Raw genomic sequence first — 14527 nt, forward strand, 5'->3', positions numbered from 1 at the left:
CTCACTCTGTAGACCAGGCTAGGCTCAAACCCACAGAGATCCACCTGCCTCTGCCTCCACAACCAGCAATATTATACTCCTTATAACTCTGATGTGGAATTGAGTTTTGTGTGATATATGAGAAGGATTTAACTCGGCTTTTTCTGACTAAATTAGGCAACTGCCTGAAGATGAAGTAAGACAGTCCACCTTTGCCCGTGGCTCTGAACCCTCCTGTCTCTCACACTCACTCCTGCCTCTCACACTCACTCCTGTCTCTCACACTCCTGCCTCTCACACTCACTCCTGCCTCTCACACTCCTGCCTCTCACACTCACTCCTGTCTCTCACTCACTCCTGCCTCTCACACTCCTGCCTCTCACACTCACTACTGTCTCTCACACTCACTCCTGTCTCTCACACTCCTGCCTCTCACACTCACTCCTGTCTCTCACACTCACTCCTGTCTCTCACACTCACTCCTGCCTCTCACACTCACTCCTGCCTCTCACACTCACTCCTGTCTCTCACACTCACTCCTGCCTCTCACACTCACTCCTGCCTCTCACACTCCTGCCTCTCACACTCACTCCTGCCTCTCACACTCACTCCTGTCTCTCACACTCCTGCCTCTCACACTCACTCCTGCCTCTCACACTCACTCCTGCCTCTCACACTCACTCCTGTCTCACACTCACTCCTGCCTCTCACACTCACTCCTGCCTCTCACACTCACTCCTGCCTCTCACACTCACTCCTGCCTCTCACACTCACTCCTGCCTCTCACACTCACTCCTGCCTCTCACACTCACTCCTGCCTCTCACACTCACTCCTGCCTCTCACACTCACTCCTGCCTCTCACACTCACTCCTGCCTCTCACACTCACTCCTGCCTCTCACACTCCTGCCTCTCACACTCACTCCTGCCTCTCACACTCACTCCTGCCTCTCACACTCACTCCTGCCTCTCACACTCACTCCTGCCTCTCACACTCCTGCCTCTCACACTCCTGCCTCTCACACTCACTCCTGCCTCTCACACTCACTCCTGCCTCTCACACTCACTCCTGCCTCTCACACTCATGTCCTGCAGGTAGCAGGTCCTCTTCCTGTGCCAGTGGCCATTGACTGACTGTGGCTCTGGAAGATCTGATGGCCTGAAGGGTAAAAAGTCTCTGCTTTACTTTCTTTCTTTTTTTTTTTTTTCAGTTTAAATAAAAATGGGTCTGGAGATGGGCTTAGCAATTGAGAGCACTTATTGCTCTTACAGAGGATCGAGGTTCTGTCGCCAGCGCCCACATGGTGGCTCACAACCATCTGTAACTGCAGTCCCAGGGCATCTGATGCCCTCCTCTGACCTCTGTAAACAGCAGGCACACACAAGCGCACTTACATACATGCAGAAAAAAATGTTCACACATAAAACAATCATATTAATAAATCATTTTTTAAAAATTACATTATTTATTTTCTGTGTCTGTGTGTACATGTACAAGTTTGCTGCAGTGCACACATGGAAGTCAGAGGACAAACTGTAAGAGTCTGTCCTCTCCTTCCACCACGTAGGTGCTGGGGCTCAAACTCAGGTCATCAGGCTTGGCTGCAAGCACCTTTACTCACGGAGTCATCTTGCAAGCCCTGACTCTTTATTGTAAAATCAAGATTTTAATGAAGCAAACTTACATTATTCTTTAAAATGTATAAAAATAAAATTCACATTTAACTAGACAGGTCTTCTGACTTCTGGCAAATAAATACACTTGTGAGGGCAAGACCTGGGACAGCATGCTCAGCATTTCATCATCCTAGAAAATCCCTTCAGGTTCCCACAATCCTCTACCTCCACATCAACCACTGATGTAATCTCTGTAGCCAAGGACTAGTTTAACCCTTTCTAGAACTTAATCTAAATGGAATCATATGACTTTATACTCTCTCCTACCTAGCTTATTTCACTCAGCACATGGCAATAAGATTCACCCCCGTTGTCACATATAATGGGAGCTTGTTCCCTATTTATTGCAAGTGATATTCCACTGTGCCCTACAGCCCAGTGAGCTCCCTCATCACTACAGCACAGTGAGCTCCCTCATCACTACAGCACAGTGCTCCCTCATCACTACAGCACAGTCCTCCCTCATCACTACAGCACAGTGAGCTCCCTCATCACTACAGCACAGTCCTACCTCATCACTACAGCACAGTCCTCCCTCATCACTACAGCACAGTGAGCTCCCTCATCACTACAGCACAGTGAGCTCCCTCATCACTACAGCACAGTCCTCCCTCATCACTACAGCACAGTGAGCTCCCTCATCACTACAGCACAGTGAGCTCCCTCATCACTACAGCACAGTGAGCTCCCTCATCACTACAGCACAGTGAGCTCCCTCATCACTACAGCACAGTGAGCTCCCTCATCACTACAGCACAGTGAGCACCCTCATCACTACAGCACAGTGAGCTCCCTCATCACTACAGCACAGTGAGCTCCCTCATCACTACAGCACAGTCCTCCCTCATCACTACAGCACAGTGAGCTCCCTCATCACTACAGCACAGTCCTCCCTCATCACTACAGCACAGTGAGCTCCCTCATCACTACAGCACAGTGAGCTCCCTCATCACTACAGCACATTCCTCCCTCATCACTACAGCACAGTGAGCTCCCTCATCACTACAGCACAGTGAGCTCCCTCATCACTACAGCACAGTGAGCTCCCTCATCACTACAGCACAGTGAGCTCCCTCATCACTACAGCACAGTGAGCTCCCTCATCACTACAGCACAGTGAGCTCCCTCATCACTACAGCACAGTCCTCCCTCATCACTACAGCACAGTGAGCTCCCTCATCACTACAGCACAGTCCTCCCTCATCACTACAGCACAGTGAGCTCCCTCATCACTACAGCACATTCCTCCCTCATCACTACAGCACAGTGAGCTCCCTCATCACTACAGCACAGTGAGCTCCCTCATCACTACAGCACAGTGAGCTCCCTCATCACTACAGCACAGTCCTCCCTCATCACTACAGCACAGTCCTCCCTCATCACTACAGCACAGTGAGCTCCCTCATCACTACAGCACAGTGAGCTCCCTCATCACTACAGCACAGTGAGCTCCCTCATCACTACAGCACAGTGAGCTCCCTCATCACTACAGCACAGTGAGCTCCCTCATCACTACAGCACAGTGAGCTCCCTCATCACTACAGCACAGTGAGCTCCCTCATCACTACAGCACAGTCCTCCCTCATCACTACAGCACAGTCCTCCCTCATCACTACAGCACAGACCTCCCTCATCACTACAGCACAGTCCTCCCTCATCACTACAGCACAGTCCTCCCTCATCACTACAGCACAGTCCTCCCTCATCACTACAGCACAGTGAGCTCCCTCATCACTACAGCACAGTGAGCTCCCTCATCACTACAGCACAGTCCTCCCTCATCACTACAGCACAGTGAGCTCCCTCATCACTACAGCACAGTGCTCCCTCATCACTACAGCACAGTGAGCTCCCTCATCACTACAGCACAGTGAGCTCCCTCATCACTACAGCACAGTCCTCCCTCATCACTACAGCACAGTCCTCCCTCATCACTACAGCACAGTCCTCCCTCATCACTACAGCACAGTGAGCTCCCTCATCACTAACCGATTTTGAAGGTGCTTTCAGTGCATGCCTATTGGGATAAATTTGCCATAGACATTTAAATCTTGCAGACAGAAGTTTTCATTTCTCGGGAGTAAACAGTTACTGACAAATACACACGTATGTGTAAATTCTTACAAGTTGTTTTCTAAGATTAAGGTGTCCTGAATTTCAAGCACTGTCTTGCTGGGAGCTCTGTGGGCCTTGTAGATCTTGCTTTAGGGTGAGACTTGACACCTAAGGTATGACCTTTCAATGGCTCGCCTGCTCACCTAGTGTTGAGAGCCTTGCACTGCAGGGTGGGCACTCTGATGTCCTAGCTTCCCCATCATGCCTGCTCCGCCACCTCTTCTATGTCATGGCAGGGCAGAGCACAAGACAGGAAGCCTCTGTGTTTCTGTCCTGCATATGACAGCTCAGACTCACTGGAATCCTCCCACAGACATCTGTGGGCCACCCCACAAATTCCCAGTTTAAATGCCGTGAATGCTGCTCCTGGTCTCTTTGACTAGCAGAAACCACCACTGCCCATCCCACGCTGACCTCAACAGTGCTGCCCTAGCAGGAAGCTGGGAGCTGTGGGGCTCCCTCAGGGTTTTCCTCGGAGGTGCTGAAATCTACGCCCCTTCCCCTTGTTTGACACAAGGCTTTAGTTAGTTTTATCTGCGTGAACAATTCTTTATGGAGCTAAAGCTACTTCTGACACCGGTTACTCTATCACCACAGAGAGCAGAAAGTCTAAACCAGTGCTCCTAGCCTGAGTCACGACCCCTGATGGACTGTGTAGCAGATCTCCTGCATAGCAGATATTTACATTATGATTCATAACAGTAGAAAAATTACAGTTATGAAGGAGGAACAAAAATAGTTTTATGGTTTGGGGTCGCCACAACACAAGGAGCTATATTAAAGGGTCCTAGCACCAGGAAGGTTGAGCACTGCTAAGCCAAATACCGCCCTCTACTTCACTTCCTGAAAAGATTTCTTATCTGTGTGCGAGTGTTTATATGCATGTGTGTAGGGTGATTGCAGAAGCCAGAGGGGTGTTGGATCCGCTGGAGCTGTTGTTACAGGTGGGTGTGAGCCACCCAGTGTGGATACTGAGAACTGAACTCAGGACCTCTGGAAGAGCAGTATACACTCTTAACCACTGAGCCATCTCTCCAGTCCCTCCATTTTGTTTTTAAGAGAGAAAGCTAAGAGTTAATATGGTAATAGTTCCTACAACTATTAGCTCTGTTCAGCCAGTCCTTTTTAAGTATCAGACACAGTTTCCCACTGACTTGCTCCATGAGTATATGTATGTGCATGTTATGTTTTCAGTAGCAATCAGATCAGCAGCATGTACGTTAGGGCCCTCTGGTAACAACAGTTCACAAATAAGAAACTGCAGGGACTTACCATAACTGCTAAACACAGTGGCAAAAGTGTTGAGGGATCTTAGCATGCAGAGAGAAATACTGCAGGATTCACTGTATTCATACGGAATAACAGAACCTTAAGTTAACACGCAAGTTTGCATGAACAGGGCACGGGCATCATTTCTGAGAAGAGGTACCCGCCTCTTAGCCAATGGTGGCCCAGATAAACAATCAGGGCAAAGAGGAACTCCAGGCCTCATCCCCACGTGGAAGGGATGAAATGGAAAGACGCCTGAAGCTTTCTAGCCCCCGGTGAGGACTACGATGGTTTGCTTATTAATTTACAAACATAACTGTGCAAAAGACAGATTTACATTATAAATATAATTCTACAGTTCGTTTGTGCATGTGAATGTGAGTGTATATATGCATGTGTGTATGTGAATGAATGTGTGTATGTGTCTAAGTGTGCATGGGCACAAGAGTATACACAAGAATGTGTGTGTATTATATGTGTGTATGAGCATGGGAGTACACATGTATATGCATGTGTGTTATGTGTATGTGTGCAAATGTGTATATGTCAGTGTGAGTGTGTGTATATGCATGTGTTTGTGCATGTATGTGTAAGTATATATGAGTGTATGTGTATGTATATGTGTAAATATGTATGTGTGCATGAGTGTATGCATATGTGTGCTTATATATATATGTGTATGTGAATGTGTAGAGAAGTTTGCTAGTATACTCAAGTGTATATATGGGTGTATATATGTATGTGATTGTGTGTATGTTAGTATATGTGTATGTGTACATGTGTCTATGTTAGTTTATTATATAATAATGTATGTGAGTATATGAGTATGTGTGCATGTGAGTGTATGCACATGCATGTATGTATATATGTATGTGAATGTGTGTGTGTGCGCGCACGTGCAAGTAGTACTGAGGACTGTACCCAGGGTTGCATCATGGCAGGCCACAACTTTACCAATAGCTATGTTTCCACTGAGAGAGAGAGAGAGAGAGAGAGAGAGAGAGAGAGAGAGAGACAGAGAGAGACAGAGAGAGACAGAGAGAGAGGGGCAGAGAGAGAGACAGAGAGACAGAGAGATAGAGAGAGAGAGGGATTTTTTTTCACAGTGAGGTACCCAGGCTGCCCTTGAACTCATTATGTAGCCCAGGATGGCCTTGAACTCCCTGTGAGCCCTTGAAGATCTTGAGCTTTGGATCTTTTGTGTCAGCCTCCTGAGTAGCTGTGATTAAGAACCTGGGCCACCAGGCTCAGCTTTTGAAACAGAGTCCTGGCATGGAGCCCAGAATACTCCAGTTCAGCTTCTGGCTTTGTACGTGTGCCACAACATGTCGTTCCTATACTATTTTTTGTCTGTAATAACTTTTTTAAAAAGATTTGTTTGTGTTCTTTTTTGTTTTTCTGAGTCAGGGACTTACTGTGTTACTCTGGCTGACCTGGATCTCTACGTATCACAGGTTAGCCCTGAACTCACAAAGATCCTCCTGTCTCTGCCTCCCAAGCTCTGGAATGGTGCCCAGCTTCTTTTAGAGGTTTTTCTCCCTCTCTTTCCCTTCCTCTTATTCTCTCTTTTGTTTCTCACTCCATCTCTGAGAACCTTTTCTCTTTTTTATCAAGTAGAATACAGAATTAAATTCCCTCTTCAGTATTTGTTATAGTTTTCCACATAAAATGGGTCTTTTTTTTTTTTTTTGGGTTCTTTTTTTCGGAGCTGGGGACCAAACCCAGGGCCTTGCACTTCCTAGGCAAGTGCTCTACCACTGAGCTAAATCCCCAGCCCAAAATGGGTCTTAAAGATGGAAAAATCAAGAGTTCAATTCCAGCTCAACTGTGTGACCCTGGTAGATTAAGTAAGTGCTGGGGTTTGTCCAACTGGAAAACGGAGATTAATGACATCTTCACAGACCAGCATTAAGAATTAAATTAGATGAAATAAAGTGTCTATATTGTCTGCCTGAAAGCCTGACATTAAGGGTCTTCCATAATGCTAATTCCTTTTTACTTCTCTAGGAAAACATTATTTGATCCTTAGTTATGACTTCGTTGGGGGTGAGGGCGTGGGGGGAGCTCTGTTCCTTGTGCTTGTTTCCCACGAACATTATAGAGCCACCATTCAGAATTCTACACTGTCTCATACAAACGTTCCTTACTTTGGAACACTCAACCTTACTTCTAAAAATAAATCAAGGCAAAAAAAAAAAAAAAATAGAATAACTTCTAGAAACACAAAGTCGTGATAATTATAAGCTAAGCTTAAAAAAAACAAAACAAAACCAGAGTCTGATGTAGCCTAGGATGACCTTGAACTCACGATGTAGCCAAGGATAACCCTGAATTTCCAATCTTCTGGCTTCACCTCCTGAGAACTCGGATTACAGGTGAAGCACCGTGCCCAATTGTATAAGGTGGGCTTTGTACACGCTAGGTAAGTACTCTACCGATGAGCCCCAGCCCGGTCCCAGCTCCAGTCCAAGCTAAACGTTTAAGAGGCACAACCAATCTATACAGAGCAATAAAGATTTAACACGGTATTTTAAATTTCGGCTTAAATTATGCATGTAGTTCGGAACATGTGAGAAACACCTGATCTCTTCATGGCAACGGCTGTCTGTTAGGGCCTCAGCATAGCGGTGAGTGGTCTCCAGCTGCCTCCTCCACCCCAGCTTACCCTCAGCCCAGAGACTGACCCTGCCCTCTAGATCAGTTACACGCTGAAGCCGGAGCTGTCCGTAACAATACAACTGGCCTGGATTCATAATCAGAGGGAATCAGACTCAGCAACACAGTGCTTCCTAAAGCAGGCTAAGGTTAAACAAAACAGCCAAAGAAGCCATGAGGGGCTCCCCGTGTGAGTCTTCAAGCTATGGCCAAGAACAGAGTGTACAATGACAGGTGTCAGGTAATGCCATCACATCAACTGCACGCCTGTGACTCAGAGGACGTTGGGGAACAGAAGCCAGAGCAGATGGGCCACGAGGGAAACACCACGTCACACCTAAGACCAGAGGTCATATGGAGGGACAGGGTTGTGGGTTGTGGGGTCACTGGTACTCTAGTTAGGTGGGAGTTCAATACCACTGCAAAGGTGAAGGAGACAACGTTTCCTCAGGGAGAAAATAAAACAAGGACAGTATCAAATTGAAAAAGCAAGCAAAACGAAAAGACAGAATTCTGGGGAGCAGAAAAACCAACCAGCTTCAACAACCAAGCCAAGGCAGTAACTGACCAACCAACCCTCAGCAGTAACAGAGAAGCAGGGTCAGGGCACTTTACTAATAAAAACGACGAGAGCCTTCAGGAACTAGAAATGAGGGTCCAGTCCGAGGTTTGAAGTGAAGAATAGCACATGCTCACTGGGCTCGCAGAGGAAGCTGAGATTTGTCACAGCATGCAGATTTAAGGGGTTGGGGGAAGGGGAAGCATCAAAGTTCTCAGCCCCCAGCAACCAGAACGGTGGGAGGCTCCTACGCCTACGGCCTACAGGGGTTGCAGCTACATGATAAAGCCGCAGGCTTGGGGTGGCCATACTTACTGGAGTCTTCCCATTGGAGTAAGTGTAGCTTCCAGGCAGAATAATACAAAAATCCCAGGACCAGAAAGAGGCAGAGGGCTAGCAGCAGGTTGCGTACAAATACCAAGAGTCCCATCTTCACATGACCCACAATTTCCTACATGACCTAAAAACGAACACAGAAAAAGCCATTAAGGTATAAAGCGGTCGTCCACCTACCAAAGAAACTGTAAAGACAGCTTCCAAACGCATGGCAACCAGTGAGTTCCGGCAGGTCACCCGTCTCAAGGAAACATTTCTAGTCATACATACCCTCATTCGTGTCAATAAGCAGGTTTCTGGCAATTATAAGCTCTCAGGTTTTGTAAAACATTTATTTTTATTTCTTGTGTATCAAGTGCTTTGTCTACGTGTGTGCACGTGTGCACCATATGTGTGCTTGGCGCCAGCAGAGGCCAGAAGAGGGCAGCAGAGCCTCTGAAACCGGAGTTTACAGATGATCGGGAGCTGCCAAGTGGGTGCTGGGAACTGGACCTGGGTCCTCTGCAAGATGGGCAAGTGTTCTTAATGACCAAGCCAACTCTCCAGCCTTTTAAGACGAGATTTTAAAAAGATCTGTCTATGTTTACTCGAGCTTGTACTATATGCCTGCATGCTCACCACACGTAATCAGGTGCCTGGGAAGCCAGATCAGGGTGTGAGATGCCCTGTTTACTGGAGTTATGGGCAGTTGTGAGCAGCCTAGTGTAGGTGCTAGGAACCCAATCTGGATCTTCCGGAAAAACAATACATGTTAGTAACCACTGAGCCACCTCTCTAGCCCTTCTAAGATTATGTGTACACTTGGGTGTATGGTAGGATATGTGTACATGTACATTCTGGTGTCTCCGGAGTCCAGAAGATGACCGCAGATCCCCCAGAACTGGAGTTATGGGGGGCTGAGAGACTCCAAAGTTCAGCCCTCTGCAGGAGCTGTTAACCCCTATCTCTCCAGCCCTCAAGTAACTCCTTGTCATCTGCCTTCCCACCGTCACCACCCTGTGACACTGATACTGTGTTCAGACAAATCTGTGTCCATCTGGCACAGCGCCATTGTTTGGCTCTGTTTCAAGATTCCAAGACAGGGTCTCTCTAACACCTAGCCATAGGCTGGCCTAGAACTTGACCTGTGTAGCCCAGACTGGCACCACAGCTATAATCCTCCTGTCTCAGCCTCCACATGCTGGCTGAGGCTTCAAGCACGTGAAGCTCACAGATCTGAACGTAAGATCTGAAAAATGTTACTTCCACACTCAAACCTGTTTGGATTCAGTTTCTTCTGCTGCTAAAACAAGGTAGAGGCAGACTAAACAGTTTACGGTAAAGCACGCTTATTATCTCAGAGTCCTGGAGGCCGACACCCCCACTACGGAACAACTAGAGTTGTTTCTGCTAGCCCCTTGGTATAGCACAGACTGCAACTTTCCCAGAAACTCCCAAGAAGACCCTGATTCCGTGCTCACTCCAGCTGCTGCCCCAATCTCTTCCCTGCAGCTGGCTCCCTTGTAGGAAGGACCAGTCTTTGCTCCTCAGTCTTTCTCCAATTTTCTGCATGGCCCCCTCAGTCCTGCAGGCTAAGCCTCTCTCACTTTCCAGTCTTCCCATCAGTAGCAGCTTCTTTCTGTTTTCCGCTGGAAAAATTCCTTCTCTTTTCAGGGCTCCTGTGACTATACTGGGCCCATCTACCTAATCCAGGCTAACTGCCTTCTTTAAAGGGTCATAATCTTCATTGCTTCTAGAAGGATCCTTTGCCAAGTGAGGTAACATATTCACTGGCTCCAGCAATCGGGGAGGGGGCAGGCATCTTCCGGGACCACTCTGCTAACATGTCTCTTGTTCTATCCTAAATTCTGCTCTAGGTAAGCCCCTGCTACCTTTCAGGTTGCCCCTGCTTCTCTCGGTCTCTCCACTGCCTGGTGCACTAGGCATCCTCTGAACACCACCTCATTTCCCTTCCCAGGGCCTGTTTGGAACCCATTTTCCATCCACTTTGCTCCAGTACCTTCTGTACGCCCTTGGATATGAACGTGATTGAACCATGGTCCAAAAAGACGTCCCTGGGTGAGACCCCACCCCAGTCCCAATCACTTAACCCAGTTACCAAATAAGATGGAAAAGACATATGTATAAATATTAATAATGGGCCAGAGGGATGGCTCTGAGGATAAAGGAGCTTACTCCTGAGCCTGAAGACCAGAGTTCATTCACAGGACCCATGGTAGAAGGGGAGAACAGACTCTCAGAAGTTGTCCGCTGACCTCCACACATGCGCCATGGCATGCCCACCCAACCGTAACACACACAGTATGGAAATAAGGGTAATAAAAAATGTATCAATAACCAGGTGATGATAAAAGTTGCAATTTGCAGATGATGGACTGTCCCACTTAGGAAAGCTTTTCCCTTACAACTGGGGGAACTCTCTTGCTGACTGAGGAAGACAGCAGAATGATCGGAAAATCCAATAAAGTAGGTAAGTATAAGATTAATTCACAGAAAAGTTGAGCTTCTTTTAAAACATGCCAAAATTATGCAATTAGAAAATGTATGACGAGACAGCAGTTAAGAACACTGCCTGCTCTTCCAAAGGACTCGGGTTCAATTCCCAGCAACCACGTGGCAGCTCACAACTGTCTGTAACTCCAGTTCCAAGGCATCTGACACCCTCACACAATGCACATAAAATAAAATGTTTTAAAAAAAAATGTAAGATGAAAAGAATTCCATTCATCATGGCAACAAAATCTGTAAATTACTTTAAAATGAATTCGGAAAGAAATGGACAAGGCTGTTACCAGAGGACACAGACAGCCAACAAGAGAAATTAATATAGCATGCTCCTCATGAGTGCACGCACACATGGAGAGAGGTGCATGCAGACAGAGGCCAGAGGTAGAGCTCGCACTGAACCTGCAGCTACTGATTGGCTGGACTGCCTGCCCATCAAGTTCCTGAGAGCCTCGGAGCTGGGATGACTGGTGAGAATTTGCTTCCTGCATGGGTGTTGGGAATCCAAGCATGGTTCCTCACATTTGTGCAGCCCCAGTTGCATAGAATATAACAAGTTTTTAAGTGAGAATATCAACATAGGAACCACATTACCTCCCTACGAAATTGGCTTAATTCTAGTCGGAATCTGTAATTATTTTTTTTGCATTTCATTCTAAGTTATCTGAGTTTATTCCTCAAAAGAACCTAGGAAAAGGTAAGTCTTGTGTGCATGTGTCTGTGTGTGTGTGTCTGTGTGTGTGTGTCTGTGTGTGTGTGTGTGTGTGTTTACATGCATACTTATTCATATATGTACAGTGAACATGCACATGAATGCACATGCATGTAGAAGCTGGAGGATGACCTCAAGTATCATTCCTCAGGGAGCACCCTCTGTTTTCTGAGGAAAGGTCTCTCACTGGCTTGGAGCTTGCTCAATAGTGAGACTAGAGGTCCTAACCCTCCACTCCTACCTTGGGTTCTTCTGGAAAAATATGTGGTTTGAGTAAGAATGGTCTCCAGAGACTCCTGTGTTTGAATACGTGGTCCACAATTGGTGGAGCTGTTTGGGAAGGATTAGGAGGTGTGGCCTTATTAAAGGAAGTGTATCACTGGGAGTGAGTTTTAAGGTTTCAAAAGTCATTCCCAGTGTTCCTCTCTACCTTGTGGCTGTGACTCAAGGTTTAAGTTACTGCTCCAGAGACATGCCTGCCTGCCTGATGTCATGCTTCCTGCCATGATGGCCATGGACTCTAACCCTCGGAAACTGTAAGCTACACCTTAAAGGTTTTCTTCTATAAGTTTCCTTGCCCGTGGTGTTTTTATCACAGCAATAGAAAAGTAACTAAGATAACCAATTCCCATCCTGCAGCCACACAGCAGCAGCCAGGCGTCAGTCCAGCCATTAGCATACACCAAGAGACCATGTCAGATATTCTAAAGACTTTAGGAGTTATATTGTCAGGAGACAGAGGCGAAGACCAAATATATGTGCCAACAATATCACTGGTGAAAATTTGCCTTCTCTCATGTCAAAACCATCTCCAAGCTGTAACTATTAAGAGACAGGAATACTGACAGGTACAAAACAAACATAGTGGGACAGAGGGTTCTGGAACTGAGCCCCTCACACAGACGTATAGGCATGAGTTTATTTATGCACATATATGCATGTATATTCAGTGCTAAACATAAACGTATAAGGGCCCGAGTGGCACTGTAATTGTTATGCTGGTTGCTCCTTGGGAACAGGATGGGGATGACATGTGCACCTTTGGGGGGGTTTTCCCATGTATACACTTCAGAGTTACAACTGTTAAGAGTCACAGTATTGGGGCTGGGGATTTAGCTCAGTGGTAGAGCGCTTACCTAGGAAGCGCAAGGCCCTGGGTTCGGTCCCCAGCTCCGAAAAAAAAAAAAAAAAAAAAGAACCAAAAAAAAAAAGAGTCACAGTATTGCCTCCATACATGAGATTTACAACGTTCCTACACCTTAGCTCAGCTTTGCAACAAACAGTGAGGGGTCCTGTGCAGGGCTCAGCTGGGGGTGGGGGGGGGGCTTGCTGCTAAGCCTGAAAACACATGTTTAATCCAGAGATCTACATGGTAGAAGAACCAGACTTTTGCAAGTTGTCCTCTGACTTCCATGTGCGTGCCACAGCATGTGTACATATAAATACTACTTAAAACCAGTCCTGTATAAAAATGCCTGTTAGCAACACAGATTTCAAAGATAAAATTAACAATAGTTTGAATACTTGATTAGCAAGTATGATGGTTTGTATATCCTTGGTCCAGGGAGTGGCACTATTAGGAGGTATGGTCTTGTCGGAATAGTTGTGGCCTTATTGGAGTAGTTGTATCACTGTGGGTGTGAGCTTTAAACCCTGGCTCTAGCTGCCTGAAAACGGTCTTCTGTTTGCCTTCAGATGAAGATGTAGACTCTCAGCTCCTCCTGCACCATGCCTGCCTGGAAGCTGCCTTGACAATAATGGACTTGAACCTCTGAACCTGTGAGTCAGCCCCCATTAAACGCTGTCCTTATAAGAGCTGCCTTGGTCATGGTGTCTGTTCACAGCAGTAAAACCCTAACAAAGTCAGCAAGGAAGCCACTGATCTCGGCTTCTCTGCAGCGTGTCTGCTGGGCCTTGACAGGAAGCACGCTGCACGCGCAGAAGGGATCCTGGAGGAGGTGTGATGGCAGGATGGTGTAAGCTGTGTGGGTAGGGTTTAAAGGCGCCTTCGGGAGAGTAGCAAGGGCAGGAGGCTGCTTCTCCTCTTCTGAAAGGGTGAGAAGAGAAAGCCGTGAACGAGCTGGTGGGAGAGATGGTGTTGGGAGGAAGCAGTGGGATGCATGGTACAACTTCCACTAGGACAGTGGCCAGCAGCCGTGGGGTGACATAACGCTCTAACCTCTCCCGCTCACGCTTGGATCTGCTGTTCTGCCTTTGGCCAGATGATGCCAGATGGAAGCCAAAGGGCACGGAAGTGTGATATGCAGTTCACACAGGCCAGCCACAGCACACAGGAAGGAGGACGGTGCATCCTCGAGGGCAAGGGAGCAAATGTAGAGCATGACGCACCCGTCACAGAGGATGTAGTGAAGGGCGTGCCCCAACACAGATGGGAGCCTAGAGCACACTGCTATGGGAAATGATCTAGAGAGAGCAGAGTGTGCACATATATACCTCATTCTGGCAACAACAAATGGGGAGTCCTGGATTTGGGGGTGGAGAGATGACTCAGTCGTTAAGAGTACGCGATGCTTTCACAGCGAACCTGGATTCGGCTCTCACAACCAACATCGTAGCTCACAATTGTCTGTAACTCCAGTCTCAGGGGAGCCAACATTCTCTTCTGGCCTCCAAGGATTCCTGCATGCACATCATGCACATGAATTCACACAGGCATGCGTACATACACACGCAGACAGACAGATAAAGATCTTAAGAAAT

The 14527-nt window shown here is 47.1% G+C and overlaps 1 protein-coding gene across 9 annotated transcripts in view; it reads right to left on the reverse strand.

The window, feature by feature from the left end:
* Positions 1 to 14527, reverse strand: part of St3gal3 (ST3 beta-galactoside alpha-2,3-sialyltransferase 3) — a 202302-nt gene that overhangs the window by 166480 nt on the left and 21295 nt on the right. For 4 of the 9 annotated variants that reach the window (XM_006238715.4, XM_063288350.1, XM_006238716.4 and 1 more), the window contains 1 exon segment: positions 8569 to 8713. The exons of 3 other annotated variants lie outside the window; for them this stretch is intronic. In XM_006238715.4, the coding sequence (XP_006238777.1) occupies positions 8569 to 8683 (115 nt within the window). In that variant the 5' untranslated portion in view covers positions 8684 to 8713. 9 annotated transcript variants of the gene reach the window in all.

This window comes from Rattus norvegicus, chromosome 5 (genome assembly GCF_036323735.1).
Source record: "Rattus norvegicus strain BN/NHsdMcwi chromosome 5, GRCr8, whole genome shotgun sequence".
NCBI classification, from domain to species: domain Eukaryota; kingdom Metazoa; phylum Chordata; class Mammalia; order Rodentia; family Muridae; genus Rattus; species Rattus norvegicus.